Raw genomic sequence first — 16,443 nt, 5'->3', positions numbered from 1 at the left:
AAAAGTTTTTCTTTTTAAATCTAAGATTTGAAAATTTAATACAAGGCTCCTAACATAATTTTACAATAGCAGTTGAAAAATAAAAGAAATATAGTCACAATTTTTTTTACAAGTATTCAAAGTTTGAATTTTGACAACATACGTAAAAATCACGAAAATTCGAAAATTATTTTAAACTAGAAATTCATAAAAAATTTTCTTTTTAAATCTAAGATTTGAAAATTTTTAATAATCTCTAATATACGAATATACCCTAGACAGATAAACCGTCTCCGCTTAGAATCGTTTTTCGTATATAATGATACATCATTGGATTAAAATTTAATTCTATCCATTACAGTAATCCACCTGTAACCTACTGTAAAGCAGAGTGACACCCACGACTTACTCACTTTTTTGTATTTTAAATTCAAAAACACGATTTTTAAAAATTTAGTATTTAAATTTAGTATTAAGTCTTTTGAACATAGCTTCCAAAATAAGTTCGACCGGCTATTTTTGAAAGTATCATCAAATTAGGCATGCAAAAACACACATTTTGAAAAAAAATTTCCCAAAAATCGGCTGGGAGCGAGGCTGGGAGCTAAACTCCATTTATGCTTTAAATTTTATGATAATGGTTTTATTTTTTTGTTAAGAGCGATGACACAAAAATACACGAGAAACATTGAATAAACCTGCCTTCCGAAAATACAAGAACATTTTGGTAGGCATTATTGCGTTAACAAATAATGTTCAAGTGAATATTGTCTAAATAAATCAAGAAAATTTTCACAAAATTGTAGAGAAAAAGTAACGCGCTTCAATTTAATAATAGCGATAGAAATACCGTAATACATTTTCAAAAAAAGTAGTTTTAGCTATAACCAACTAAAAATATTTATTTAAAATTAACAATTATTATTCATTAGATAATCTCTAATCTCTAAGCTTAAATTAATAATATCGCAGAATAGAATAATAATATTAATGATTAATGAATAATGATGAACTTACAAGTTACAACTGCATATTAACTGAATATACTGTTATATACCAATATAAATACTAATATACCCATAGACATATAAATATATTTATGTGTCTATGAATATACCAGATACCTAGTTATCACAGTAGTTGCTGTCCCCATTATAGATAATAGAATAATTACCATGGCTTAAGATAAACAGGTAACGAAACTACCCATTAAAACTGAATTGCGGAAAAAAAATCCCCAGTAGTACCGTACTATTAGGTATGTTATAAATTATATAATATAAGTAAAATTAATATTGTATATTATTTTAAAAGTTGTCATTTTATAAAAAATTGTTAATATAAATAAATATTGTATATTAGGTACCGTAAAAAGTAATGGGTACCTACCTGAATACCTATAAAGTACGAGTACCTACATTGGAAAAACACTCTTAACGACGATTATAGGATGCGTGTTGTCTACTATCTAATCTTAAACCGGAACTGAAACAAATAACAACTAATTGGTCAGTTGGAAATTGGAATTACATCTTGATCGCGATTTCGAGTATACTGTTCAAAACGCCGAAAGTTTATTCATCATGGCATACATTTTATATGCGTATAATATAATACATTTATATATTTAGTAATATTTAATTTATTATAAAATAACAATTTTTAACATAATATACAATATTTATTTTATTTTTCATATAATAAAATTTATAAAATAATTTAATACTACCGGTATAATGTCACTGGGGATTTTTTTTCCTAGTGCGGGGATTTTTTTTCCGGGATTTTTTTCCAACTACCATTAAAACTATACAACAGAAATGATGCCCAAAGATTCTCGTACATAAACAGCTGATGGCCTGTGTGAGAATAGTAGCTAGCGTTCCTGCGGCCAAAAACAATTTTATTTATTATTATTAATGTTATCTTTAAACATTTACCCGCGAATTTTCATTATTGGATAATGGATATTTGGCATGACAAATTATATATTATTTGTCATGATGTTTGGGATTTAGAATAAAGATTACAATACAATATTCAATAATTTGCTTTTGTAGTGTTGCACCAATTTCCATTTTTTATCGTTTTATTTTTTAGTAGTTTATTTTGTACACTTTACAACTATTTTTCTTTATTCCAATATGGTTTCCAACAAGTGTTGTGTTCCTGGGTGTAGTAAAAGTGCTGAATCTAAATTTGGTGTTCCTAAAAACATGATGAATGTTTGGGAAAATATTATTGGGTTTCCTTTAAACAGGAATTCAAGAGTTTGTGCAAACCACTTTAAACCTAGTGATATTACATCAACATGGGAGTCTGGTAATGGTAGTAGCCAAATCTCGGTATGTTCTATTGAAATCATATATGATTACCTAATACAATTAGAATTAATGTGAAATTATATTTTGAAAATCAAAAATCAAATAAAATTAATAGAGCCAAAAAGAAACTTTCAAAACTTGTATCCAGTTAGGTAAATAAATGTTTAAAAATGTGTTAATAAATGTTTTATATTATCATTTATACGTGTTATATTTATATATTTTAATTGTTTATTTATGTAAAACATCAAAAAAAATCTTAAAATATTGTGTTGTTTACTGGGCAAGTTAAAACTAAAATACATGGCAAAATCAAAAAGTATCATGGAAAATTATAAATAAAGCTAAATAGTACCGCATGGAGCGCTGGGTATCATTCTCGCTGGTATCCGAGAATTGATAGACTAGAGCCTCAATAATCACAGCTGCGTTTCGTAACCTGTTTATCTTAAGCCATAATAATTACTGACCAACTTTAATACCGGTGGTTTTGAGGTTATGGTAGAAGTGATAATAAAAAAATTTCGTTCTTTTTCTTTTCATAGTTCTAAGACCACAGGACACACTACACAGCGCATAGGGCAGATTACGATTAGGAAAATTAGAGTTCTGATTTTCCATCTTTTTTTACAGTTTTTAATTTTAGAATATAATTAATTTACTATAAAACATTAAGTATGGATAACAAAATGAACGACTTTGTCAACAAAATGGGAGCAGCTAAAGGTCTGAGTTTAGGCATGAAACTTGTAGCTGGTGTTGGACTCGTTGGTTACGGTTTGGCCAATTCCATGTTTACAGGTAACATAATATTATAATATCATATTTTTTCATTTACCTACTGGGTTCTAGGTCTGATTTTTATTAAAACATTTAATTTAATTTATGAACTGCACTATTTCAATTGTTTTTGTAATAGCTAATATTAATGTGATGTCAGTGATCATGTTTTGTCAGAAATCATAACCATAGATATTGATTTCTGGCTATTAGAAGTTCATACTAAATCATTCACTGCAGTTACACATAATGCCTATACCATATATTGTGTTCATTAATTGTATTAAAAAAAATATTATTACTTTATCGTAGGTAATTTATAATATATGTACTTCTTAGGTATTGCTTATTTTTTTCTCTACCTAATGCTATTTTTTTTTTAAAAACATAAATATGTTTCTGGCCTGGCTAAAATTTTCATTTCTGACCAATTATTGTAATTTTATTATTTTATGGTAACTCTTTCGATCGGTATTTATGATTCATAGATTTTCCTTGACTGGATAGGTAGTTGTACATATTATTATATTAGATGCATTTTTGAAAACCAGTAAACCATTCATAAATAATGATAACAATATATTCTAAAAATTAACAAATATTTATAAGTATAAAATTCTAATAGTTACTCTAAATTGCATAAATTCAAGTTTCACTCTATGCATATAAAGTATACACTTTAAATCTCTGTATTCTATCATGATAATATGTAAAAAACAATTAGTAATTCACTTTTATAATTTTTCATTTATTCTAACTTAAAGTTCAATGAAAATGTTTGATATTAGTTTAGATATCTAGGCATATTATATTATTACTATTTAGGATAGAATTGATATTATAATTAATACAGGTAATTAATAAAACTTAATATATTAATTAATTTTTATAGATTAAATTAGTTTTATTTCTTGTGGATATCATGTCTTGATGTGAAAATTGATTTTTAACTATTACTATATTATATTTTTATAGTTGAAGGTGGGCATCGTGCCATTATGTTCAATCGTATTGGTGGTATACAAAGAGAAGTATATCCTGAAGGATTACATTTTCGTCTGCCATGGTTCCAATACCCAGTTATTTTTGACATTAGGTCAAGACCAAGAAAAATATCTTCACCTACAGGTTCCAAAGACTTGCAAATGGTAATATTGTAATTATAATGTACTGGTGATATTGTTTTCATATTAATTAAGGTTTTCAATTTATTAGGTAAACATTTCACTTCGTGTATTATCCCGACCAGATGCCATTAAGCTGCCAGACATGTATCAACATTTAGGTATTGATTATGATGAAAAAGTTCTTCCTTCAATTTGTAATGAAGTTTTGAAATCAGTGGTTGCTAAATACAACGCATCACAACTAATTACACAAAGACAGCAGGTATTAAATATGTTAAAAAATTTTTTATTATTGTATTATGTTTCTTGTGAGTGAACACTACCTTATCCAAAATTGGTCTGATCTGTGCAAAATCCAGCTGTAACTCTCTCGCTAATATCAGCTGCTAATCATCGTTAGTGGCGTGGGTTGATTTAAAGGGGAAAATTGGTGCTTAGTGAGTGTTTAGCTTTCAATCTATTGGTTTGCTCTTTCTAGCATTTTCTCTTGCTGAAGAGATTATTGGAATATAATTTACTTTGATACTAAAAAAAGCATTTTAGAATATGCCCTATCCTCCTTAAAAGTGAAGTATGGATCAAATTATGTGACTTGAAAGCAATTTTAATTATTTGAGTAATAAATGCATTTCTTATTCAAATGTCAAATTGTAGTCTTGTAATCAAGGAGAGTTGTTACATAGATTTGTATATAAACACTATAGGGTGTATCTGATATTGTTTTAGAACTTTTCTAAAATAAATCTATAATTATCAATTTAATAATCATTGCAGTATTTTCTTGTTAATTACATTTTAGAAAAATATATATCTATTTATTTATGATCTCTGATAAAGTTATGAATAATTTTATTAAATGTTAAAATTAGATTTAATAAAACTAAGTAAATATTTATTACTATTTGTTATTTCAAATTATTGAATTGTGAATTATTGCTTACATAAAATATATTTAGTATTCAAGGTCATAATGTTATAATTAAAAGATTTCTAACTAATACCTTTTTTTTTATAGGTTTCTCTGCTCATTAGGAAACAACTTGTTGATCGGGCTCGTGATTTCAATATAATTTTAGACGATGTTTCTATTACTGAACTGAGTTTTGGTAAAGAGTATACTGCAGCTGTTGAAGCAAAACAAGTAGCTCACCAAGAAGCACAGCGTGCCGTGTTCTTTGTCGAAAGAGCCAAACAAGAACGTCAACAAAAGATTTTACAAGCTGAGGGAGAAGCTGAAGCAGCAAAAATGATATCCTTTTATTATTATACTTTTATTGTACCATCCTAATATGTTTGATGTAGTTTTGCCTTAACTGAAATATCTACTTAGGAGAAGCTGTTGGTAGGAATCCTGGTTACTTGAAGCTTCGCAAAATTAGAGCAGCACAAAATATTTCCAGAACGGTATGATGAGACTGATAATTTTAAAAACATATCTAATTAATAATTTTAATTTGTTGTTTAGATTGCCACTTCTCAAAACAAAGTTTTCCTGAGTGGAAATAATCTTATGTTGAACATCAGTGATCCTTCATTTGATGAACAAAGCGACAAATTGAAAAGTAAGAAGTAGACTGGGTGCATTTTTATCTCCTGTAGTACGAAATTATTATGTTAACTGCTTTTATATATTCCATACACAATTTTGTATAGTTTCATCTATAATTCAGATAATATATGGTTCTGTTCAATTTTTTTTTTTATGTATCATATGTACTTCGTTAGAAGTGTATAAATGTTTAACTTAAATAAAAATAGTATATTGAAGAAATTTGTTGGGTGACGTTTTTTGTGATATTTTTAGGCGGATCATATAGCATAGTATCAAATTATGAGACAAAAATTAGAGTTCAATCCAATGAAACTGTTGGCAGTATTGCAAACAAAACTGTAACCAACTTATTAAATTAAACTAAATAAATTATAAAAAAGATGAAATTTATTATCTCTATTCTATTTTGTATTTTTAAGTTTTAATATACCTCTAGACAAAGACAATTAAGGAATGCAATTGTATATTTTAATTTCATGATAATATAATATTTAGTATGAACTCAAAATAAATATATTCTATAAATCTATTATTCCTAATAATTAGTCTATACCATTTAAAATATTATGTTAAAATTAACAGATACAATTGAAATAGAAATTTAACCATGAATATTTTTATGGTTAAGACTAGTTGAGTTCAACCTTCCTATGTTTTGTTACTTTTATTTCATTCACACTGATATACTTTATTGTACACCAATCTATGTTTGAATTTCAAATAGTTGTTTGTTACAATATTAAATTAATCAAAACAAACTTTTAAAACACTATTATCACAAGATTTATTCTATTATTAAAAACAAAATATATATAGCTCAAATTTGAAATGATATTACAGGCGAAAAATATACAAATTAATTATTATTATTATCCATCACAGTAAATAGTTTAAAATAATAGGTACAAACGTATTTAACAAAAATGCTAAAAAAAAAACAAATCGATGAGCTAAGTATATAAAAGAACACACGTTAAATCTGCTGGTATATGTATAGGTACTATAAAAATGTGCTTAAATAATAGTAATAAAAAATATGGTAAATTAATTAGGAACCAATAAAAATCAACAATAAGTAGGTATATTTAGGTACAACATTTAAAAATCGCATACGTAATTTACATTGGACTAGAGCTCATGTTCTTGGTCCCCCAAATAAAATGATAAATTGACTGTCCGTCAAAAAATATGGTTTTGAATTCAAGTATTTATGTTTATTATTGTTCAAAAGCGAACGAACGATAAGCCGCACAATTCCATGTCGAGTCATCATGTTTATAAAATAAATAGGTATATAACGCAAGATGCTGCGATACCGATTAATATCTATAGAATAAATACGTAATCGTAGACAACATTGGCAGCAAGCAGAGAGAGAATGAGTGGAACTCGCTAAATGCGAAATATTAAGGTGTCATTCACGATAATAATATACTTAATTTTAATAATATTATATACACAGATGCGCTCAACTATAATAATAATAACTGCGCTGTTGCGATTTGCTTCTTTCGATTAATTTTGTGGCCCTGTTCAGACAGACAATCGCAGTGGGCAGATCTGATCTAATTTTATTAGCGAGGTTTTGAACACCGTGCGCACTCGCTAGTTTGGCAACGAGTGAGAACGTTCGGAATCGTCATTGTTCGACCGCCAGCTACTGGTGGTCGACCACGGCAATCATACGGACGTGGCAGTGGACTTGTACGGTGAATTTGTGACGGACGCCGTTCCAGAACTGGCGGCCCCCATCGCAGCGCCTCCACTCATGACGGCGACGGCATTTGTGGCGTTGGCAGCCGTCGTCAGCTTGCCGTCCATGTTGAAGCAGTACAGTAGAGCGGCGCCCACCGAGCTTCGGCGCGTCGGCATCGGCGTAGACATTGTCCATCGATTGATCCGGGGATCGTATCGCTCCGTCGAGTGAAGGCTCGAGTTGCTGTCGTTGCCGCCGAGCACAAGCAGCCCGCCGTCCAGTTCAACCATGTCGTGGGTAGCCCTGCAACAAATGTCAACCGCACTGAATTAATGCACCTGTTTTATCTGTTGCTGTTGTCATGCCAATTCATTATCATCAGAGTTGTGAAGGATTTGAGTGAAAGTATTTCAATATTATATAGTATTGAATTACTTTTAAATACTCTTGGTACCTATGAAGTATTTCCAATAATATTCAAAATAATTGTTTGTATTGAATACTTTTAATTTTTTTTTTTTTTTTTTTTGTGTATCTGATGGGAAAATATTTTGGGTGTTGTAAACATGACAAAAAAAGAAATAATATGAGTGATAAAAATTTTAAAAGCATAACATTTTTAATAAAGAATAAATATATTTTGTTTAATGAATATATAAAATTAAAATGATAATAAACCTAAACTCTGAAAAACTATATACTTATCTCTATTATGTTAGTTTCAAATCTACTTCAAAAACAATTTCAAAAGTGTCTATTAGAAAATACGTTTTTTAAAGAAACTGAACAAATGGTATAATTTACTCGTGTACACACGGTACGCATTATGGTTATCTTTCAAATGTGATCGCGTCAGTACCTACTTAGACATTCCAAGTCCAATGAATACAGTTAAAAAAATGAACGGAAGCCACCTTATTCCGGCACACGCAGAACCTATCGGACATTAAAATGCTTTGTTATGTAACCTTACTCAATAGTCAATTTTATGACGTTTCATACAGGATTTACAAGAATAAGTAGATTTATTTCGTAGGGTAATGCCCTTTAACCGATTCTGAATTAAAAATTTTAAATTTAAAACAGACGGTATACCTAGTACCTACCTAGCATTGTATAATAAATTATGGCTTAAAATTGTTTTGAAAGATATAAGCATTGGACAAGGCTATTTTTTAAGGAACATTATCTTAGCTCTCCGGGCTCTGAGCTTTTCTGTTCGTCGTTCCTCCATCAGTCCATTGTAAGTGGTTACAATATTAAAAAGTAAAATAATTTTCTAATAAAATGATATTGTTTTTACAAAAAATACAGTAACCTGCAGTAACCAGATATAGGTAGGTACTGCGGTTTTCTTGTAATATAAGTACGGGATGATTTTTTTATTTTGGATTTCGAAATTTTTATATGAACTTATCTAGAATGTTTTTTTCCTCGCCTACGGAATTTATAAGAACTTGATCAGCAATCACGTGAAAATGTTATCTGCATTGTTTTATTCTGATTTTTTAAACCTATTTGGGTAAATAATAATAATAATAATAATATATTATATATTTTAACTATCGACGGTTATTATATACTTATCGGTTATCGTTGTATAATATAAGTATATTACTAAATTATTGATGTATAGCCTGCAAATCCTAATTATTTACAAATCTCAAAGCACATAATCGGCCGTGGTAGAAACTGTGGTGATTTTAGTCTACATTTCTGGTATTGGGTAGGTGTAGGAATAGATATACCAATACAATAACAATACAGTAAATCTATCACAAATTAATTAGGTGTACATCGATTGCTCCAGTTACACATAAATATTCCCCATATACCCTACAATAACTGCAATATTTTCTGTCATCGGTCAGTACTCACTATCTAATGAGTGTCTGAACTACGGTTAGTATTTATAAGTGTTCGTCGTACCTTTAGATTTTTGATCTAAACGTTTCACGTCTTTTTCTAAATGTGCATATCAACAATGTTGTAAAGTTTGATAAAATTTAGAGTGAAACGTATACGCTATACAATATGAGTGGTACTTATTGCCAAGCATTATCAATTTACGTCGTCCGTTAAACGTATCCTGAAGATCGTTCCGAGCAGGTATAATACGTAAAACATGTCACCTATTTTGGACCGTTATTTTCGTTATTTATTTCATTCAAATGATATTATAAACTAGTAAAATCAAATATAAGTTAAACCTCTGAGAGAATGCGTCCCACGCCTATCTGTCACAAGGGTAGTAACTATTACTAGTATTATTGTAATGTAGATTATATCAACTATCATCACTTCATTTAAAATACGTAAAAATTTATGAATTGAAGATATACTGTATATAGATGTTGAGTTACCTGCGACACTGCATGGTGGCTATGGGCTCCCAAGCATTTCGCCTGACGTTCAACCGCTCGCCACTTGACATGCACATGGTACCGTCGTTGCCCCCCACGCAATAAAGCATATCGTCCAACGTGGCCACGGCACAGCTGCTGCGCCTGCTGCTCATGGCCGGCACATTCATCCACTTGCTCATTCTGGGATCATACCTTTCGACGGTTGACTGGTAGTTGGTCGAGTCAAAGCCTCCCAAAGCATACAGACAGTTGTCTAGAGGGTAGTCACAAAACAAAGGTATATAGACAAATATATAATCCGATTTGCCTAACTAAATAAAAAAGTTGATATGGTTAAACCTTAAGATATTTGATAAAACCAAATGCCGATATAGTTAAATATGTTTAGTCGTATGGACATATAGTCATATTATATATTATAATTACGTCATATGCTGTCATACCTTGCGAATAATGGCAGTTATAATACTTAAAGATACTTTGCGATAGATGCGATACTATACCTGCATGTACAAGTATTATATTATGTACCAATGTACTCACCAAACTATTATAAACTTATTACTTATCAGTTATCATATGTATCATAGATTTATATATCATATTTTGAGTAAAAGATACAAGTTTCAGTCATGTGTGAATGTGTGATGTGTCTAACCCTAACATACCTATCTATTTTTGTGATAACTCTATATTACAATATACAATATCGCCATATCGGCCTACCTAGTTGTTAGAAATGTTAGAATACCTTTCAAAAAGTTGAAACTATAATATATCATTTATGCTCCCGGTTTGTAGTGGTTTTTCTAACTTATGTATACCTATTACCTACATATCGTCCTATATTTTTATGCTATTATTTATAGACATCTATACTCATGTCTCATATAAATACAATTATATAGATGATATAAGGTAAGTAATATCTATAAATTGGACTATTGAGTGACTAGTGCACGTCATTGACATGTCACAAGACAAGTGCTAATAAACCGTAACATTTTATACTATAGTAACAATAATTATTTGACAGTCAGCAGAACACAATGAGTTTCACAGGATAGCTGACATAGACGCTTGTAAATAGGACAACAAGGCTGGATTTAGGGGGGGCACGGGGTCCCCACAAGATTCAATTAATAAGAGGCCCCCACAAAATAATTACCTTTTTTAAAATTTTCCCAGTAATGTGATAACTGATAAGAAATTAATAGCATTATGAGGGAATAATCCATCAGTAATATAATTTTAAAGTTTAAGCTTTAAAGCATGTATATCAACTAATAATTCTTATATTTCAATCTTATGTGGGCCTTAAGGCCCTCACAACCTTAAATCCAACCCTGGTACAGGTGAAACTAAGAGGATACACGAACCGTAGCGTACTCGCGTGTATTTATGTATCTATATTCTATAGTGTGACTGTGTGAGTCAGACGACAGACACAATTTGGTTAAATATTTAATTGAGAATTTAAATTCAATTACTACTTAGATATATAGTTGGAAATTCAAGAAATGTACATTTTGGCCTTTGAGACTTGTTTAAATGAATTATAATGATAGGTAATAAATAAATAAATTTGTAGGTATTATAATATTAATGACGAGATATTCTGTTAGATAATCTGGCAGCTGGTTTACCAGGTTTATATTTGACGGGTCAGGTACTGTACACTATATCGACATTTGTGTATTGGATCTTATGAAATAAATAAATAATGTAAGATATAAATGCATCTTAACATAGTTAACATCCTAAATATATTTGTCTTACCGACGACAGATACGCGGCAATACCGCCGACGGGTGGTCATACTAGGACATGACGACCAAACGCCGGTCAGTGGGTCGTATCGTTCCACGCTGCTCAGGCAGGACGCGCCATCAAAACCACCGCACACATACAGCAGCCCATGGTTGGCGCTAATGCCCAGGCAGCTTCTCTTCGTGCCTAGTGACGTGACCGCCGACCACCTGTTACAATTCGGGTCGTAACACTCGGCCGAGGATAGATCCACTATGCCATCGTACCTAAATATTATAAACAATTCAACAATATAATATCAAATGGTGAAAAATCGTTACACAATAGGTAGTGGCATGAATGCATAATTTATTATGAATGCACATATACTATACACATATTGATATTTATATCTACATATTATTATACATTCGATCGTTTGATATTTGATTTTGAACTCAATTGAGACATTACCTAGAATTTAGAAAACGGCAAGTAATCAAAATCGATTTCCCGTGAAAAACCAAGCTACAAAAACATATTATGACAACGACAGATGACAATATCATAATAATATATCATTTATTTCTGAGTATAATAATTTTCTGCCCTTTCTTCAAATCTCTCGCAATGTAAAATAATTATAGTGTACAAATACTATATAATATATATATATATATATATATTTGTTATTCTGCCATAATAATGTGTAAATAAATTATCTTATAGCGGAGATCATACGCAATAATATTATATCCATCCAAAATAACTCTAACCCCATTCATTCATACAAGCCTGGCTACGCAGGTACGCGTTTATCACCAAATATAGTTTAAAGTAACTCATTATGGCTGTACACAGGCATAGGCCACGAATAGATAATTTAATAATAATACAACAGCTAACAGGTTACCCTCCGATAGCGTAGATCAATTTTCCCAGTGACACGATACCCGCACGACTTCGGCATTTGGACATAGGCGCGATGGGCAGCCAACGGTCGTGTCTAGGGTTGTAACACTCACCGGCGCTGTGTATAGTGAACAAGCTACCACCTCCTAATAAAATTCAAAAATAAAATACAATATTATTCGATTATAGAATAACGTATTGAACAAAAATAACTATAAGTAATTATATAAAATATTATAAATATTTCTTCATCGAATGCTCACCAATGGCAAATATGTATGGCATCAGGCCATCCGGACTCCGTTGTTCAGTCTGTTTACTAGCAAAATCGGACCTCTGGTCTGGCAACAGATGATACTTCATGGCACCTAACAATAGGTCCTTGCAACTAGGCTCACTGCGCACTAGCGGTTCCGTCTCGACTACGTTCAATAGGAACATCTTTGACATTTGGGCTAGTCGCACGTGGCCCAAAAGCTGCAATAAAAGAGACGTTAATGCGCTATATTTTTTTTTATCACACGCGGGGATCCCCTATAATATTATAGGTATACTAAATATTCAAGAGGACGCCACACCCGCATGTATTGTTTCCGTCTTACAAGTGCGTAAAGTAAAAAAATTTTACGCTCGGCAGTTCACGTTTAGCTCCATTAGTTTAAAATTTAAAATCAATAGACTTCTTATAAAAAATTAAGGTAACATTATTATCTAGGTTATCACATGGACTTGACGATTTAACGGAAAAAAAGATATTCTCATTTGATAAAAATAATTTGGTATCACCACAAGACACTCTTTTATAACAGTTCACAAAAACTAAGTAGGTATTTGAAAATAAAATCGAGAACTAATATAAGTATAGGTATAGTAGGTAATATATAGAAAATTTAAAAAAACTAAGTTAACTAATTATTAAATGAGAAAATAGGAATGAGCATCCTTAAAGTGAATCACTGTGGTATTATAAGAGTCGTGTTTCTATCAATGTCCGAGTTTGTTATTGTACCTGAGCTATGTACTGTGATCGTTCAGAAGGATTGTGTTTGATCCAATCCATGACAGCCACGAAAACCTGCTCTTCGGAAACAACGTTCAATTTATCGTTGGATACTAAATCTTCAACCTGAAAATTAAATAAATGGTGCATCTTTATCGCAGATTTTTTTTGTTCGTCTTTCACGTTGCTAAATCGTTAACATTTTATTTAACCGGGTGACACTAAATTATTATATCCATCCAAGCGTTCGAGTTTTACAAATACTTATTAGTTATTACCATACTCTAGTTAAACTTTTACTCTGATTTAATTTATTTCGCCATAGTTGTTCTCCTTATGCGTTGTTTTTATTAATACATTTTCCAATCACATGTTACACTTTTATATATATCACATATTAGTTATTACAATATACATATACCTACTGCTTATAAACTATTATATGCGTCCCCGGAGGCCACTGACTGATTCTCTCTACTAACATAATATAAGTTCGTATATTTAGTATTTTATTCAATCTCCTTTGTGGTGGAATTTTATCCTATATTTTATCTCCGTTTCCTATTGATTTTCTATTAAATGTATAATATTGTTTCGTACCATGCCGCGGGGAAAAACAACATACCCATACTTCATATACGTATAGTTATAGTAAACAGACGCGAAGAGAGTCTTGACGGATAAAACGACGTCGTTTCGCTTCAAGTGACGTCAGACAGACGATGCCATATTATAATAAACAAATATTTTGTATACTATATTTAAAATATATTTTCGTGCCGTGATGGAGAAATATTGAATTAATATTTGACATTTAACTTTTTGGCGTATACATAATATAGCCGTAATAAATTAATATCTATAATAATAATATGTGAACTAACATTTAAAAAATAAACAAATGACTAATTTTCTAATGATAATAGGCATTAGGTTAATAACAAAGAATATCATTTTGGCTAGGTACTTTATAATCTTTTTGCTTTTCTTGATTAAAAAATAATTTCTCGTGGAGTGAATACAATGTAAATAATAGTTATAATAATGATAATATTCTGTGGAAAAGATAGTCACAAGTTAACGTTCGCACGGGGTGAAAATTCTCATTAGTTTTTACCACGCGCTGTCAAGGACCTGCCGCCGACGGTCTGTGACGCCATATATATACGCCATAACCCTCCTTCACCCAGGTCTGAGAGGTTTCCCCCGCTCACCACAAGTTTCTACCCCAATCCGTCTGGGGTGACAGACACCAGCCCACCCTGCAAAGCACCGCCGAGCGTCGACGACCTTTGGGGCCCGCCGCAGCAATCCTAGCAAGGTGTTATTAATATCTTCGGTACGTAAACAAAAAGCGCAACAGAAACAGCAGGTCAATTACCTCAGAAAACGATAGAAAAAGAAATTCTTCAGTTTTCACCACTTCTTCGAAATTTTGTAATGCATAGCGATGTGACCGGGTCCTCAACTCATTGCAGGAGTGCGTTTCTAAATCAAACAAAAATCGATAATATATATTATTTATTATTCCTTATGATAATATACGAGTTTTATTTATATTTTTAAAATCTATACTATTATAATAGACCCTCGCTTATTAACATCATAATGTATTATTTGATAAAGCACAAATCAATCTATTTTATACACAAATATGAATTTGTTTACAATTAACTTATTAATTATTTCTAATTAAATTGAAGCATCATCTAAGCATCTTGTTTTTCAATTTCTACTATACCATAGGATTATTGTACGAGCTTATATTATCTATAAGCTATAAGCATAAGCTAAACAATTTATAAATACAGATAAACGTAAAAATTGTATGATGTTTTAAAATGTAGGAAGGGCCAGATTAAAAAGTTACACTACTGGGTCCGCCAGTTTCTCTTCCCTGCTCTCAGAGGAGTTAATTTACTTTTCGAGCCAATACGATGATACTCGTTCATATACTTTAAGTTTCCAGATGGCTTAACGCCAATCGTCTCTAGAGACATATAGAAGCTCACTACGACAACGAATTATGTAAAAGGAAAAGTCTTAAGAACAATTTATTATTGAAGAAGTCATTATTTAAATCTTTTTTGATAGTTTTTCTGCGCGCAAGGAACTTATATGAGTGATGGTCTGGTCCGATCCGTATCGTGATACAATAGAGTGTTTACTGCTTAACACTGCAGTTGATAGATCATGTTCAACATTTACTGCAGGTTTATCTTAACCACGATATATATCTTCAAATATGAAATAACATAGGCGCCAGGTTTTGTAAATGCCAATGGGGGCCGAATTTTCTACATATTAGCCTTAACTTTTGCTCTTCAAAATAATTTAAATATGTGGTTAAAGAGTAGAGACGCGGGAAGTGGACTACTTATATCTATATTTTTAATTGTATCCTCTTAAATTTTAAATCAGGGGAACACTCAAAATTTTTCATTAATAACGGTTCCCCTCAAATTTTTAGTCACTTAAAGTCCTAGTTTAAACTAATTCAAATATGTAAAATATGATAAAATAAATACTACCTGTAGTATAACACAAAATAAATTAAAAATATTTATTTACTTTAATTTATTTAACATTTACAATGTTCTCGAATCTCGGATATATTATTCTGTAAACATGATTTGGGAAATTCAAATCTCAATATTTTCAATGGGGGCTGAGCCCTGACTCCATCTTTTCAATGGGGGCTGCGGCCCCCGAGCCCCCATGTAGTCGGCGCCTATGTGAAATAATATGTAGAATATAACGAACTGTCCAATACACGTTCGTAATCGGTATTGATTATTGTCGTGAATAAATAAATATTTTAATGTGGCATGCTAGACTTAGTAGACTTACATTATACTAGCTGCATAGCCATAAAAATATTGTATTTATAGGTATATACTCGAGATTAAACTTTAATCATAGGTAGCAAGACTATGGGTCAGGCCAGTCCCTGACCTA

At 31.0% G+C, this 16,443-nt stretch overlaps 2 protein-coding genes across 2 annotated transcripts in view; one reads left to right on the top strand and one right to left on the bottom strand.

Annotated features, from left to right (window-relative positions):
- The first annotated feature begins 2,797 nt into the window (after positions 1 to 2,797).
- On the top strand, positions 2,798 to 6,152 carry Phb2 (prohibitin 2). Its single transcript, XM_015520262.2, has 7 exons — positions 2,798 to 3,104; positions 4,059 to 4,231; positions 4,299 to 4,472; positions 5,226 to 5,459; positions 5,537 to 5,614; positions 5,676 to 5,772; positions 6,015 to 6,152. Exons 1-7 carry the CDS (start codon positions 2,981 to 2,983, stop codon positions 6,119 to 6,121), a joined length of 987 nt encoding a protein of 328 aa, XP_015375748.1. The 5' UTR covers positions 2,798 to 2,980; the 3' UTR covers positions 6,122 to 6,152.
- A 369-nt stretch (positions 6,153 to 6,521) lies between these two features.
- LOC107170195 (kelch-like protein 2) overlaps positions 6,522 to 16,443 on the bottom strand; it is a 48,397-nt gene continuing 38,475 nt past the window's right edge. The window contains exons 7-13 of the mRNA XM_089225866.1: positions 14,867 to 14,973; positions 13,495 to 13,611; positions 12,749 to 12,962; positions 12,487 to 12,631; positions 11,604 to 11,860; positions 9,822 to 10,077; positions 6,522 to 7,761 (exon numbers count right to left, since the gene is read on the bottom strand). Of these exons, the coding sequence (XP_089081992.1) occupies positions 7,443 to 7,761; positions 9,822 to 10,077; positions 11,604 to 11,860; positions 12,487 to 12,631; positions 12,749 to 12,962; positions 13,495 to 13,611; positions 14,867 to 14,973 (1,415 nt within the window). The 3' untranslated portion in view covers positions 6,522 to 7,442. The remainder of the gene's footprint in view (positions 7,762 to 9,821; positions 10,078 to 11,603; positions 11,861 to 12,486; positions 12,632 to 12,748; positions 12,963 to 13,494; positions 13,612 to 14,866; positions 14,974 to 16,443) is intronic.

This window comes from Diuraphis noxia, unplaced genomic scaffold (assembly GCF_037042655.1).
Source record: "Diuraphis noxia isolate RWA-SAM2 unplaced genomic scaffold, SU_Dnox_SAM2 contig0004, whole genome shotgun sequence".
NCBI classification, from domain to species: Eukaryota; Metazoa; Arthropoda; class Insecta; order Hemiptera; family Aphididae; genus Diuraphis; species Diuraphis noxia.
This window is presented reverse-complemented; position numbering and strand designations above follow the sequence as displayed.

Bases quoted from the DNA above. Each gene is read 5' to 3' on its own strand.
- Phb2 (XM_015520262.2), top strand. From the start codon at position 2,981: ATGGATAACAAAATGAACGACTTTGTCAACAAAATGGGAGCAGCTAAA. The intron at 3,105-4,058 runs GTAACATAATAT...ATATTTTTATAG, and splicing joins GGCCAATTCCATGTTTACAG to TTGAAGGTGGGCATCGTGCC. The intron at 5,460-5,536 runs ATATCCTTTTAT...TGAAATATCTAC, and splicing joins AAGCTGAAGCAGCAAAAATG to TTAGGAGAAGCTGTTGGTAG.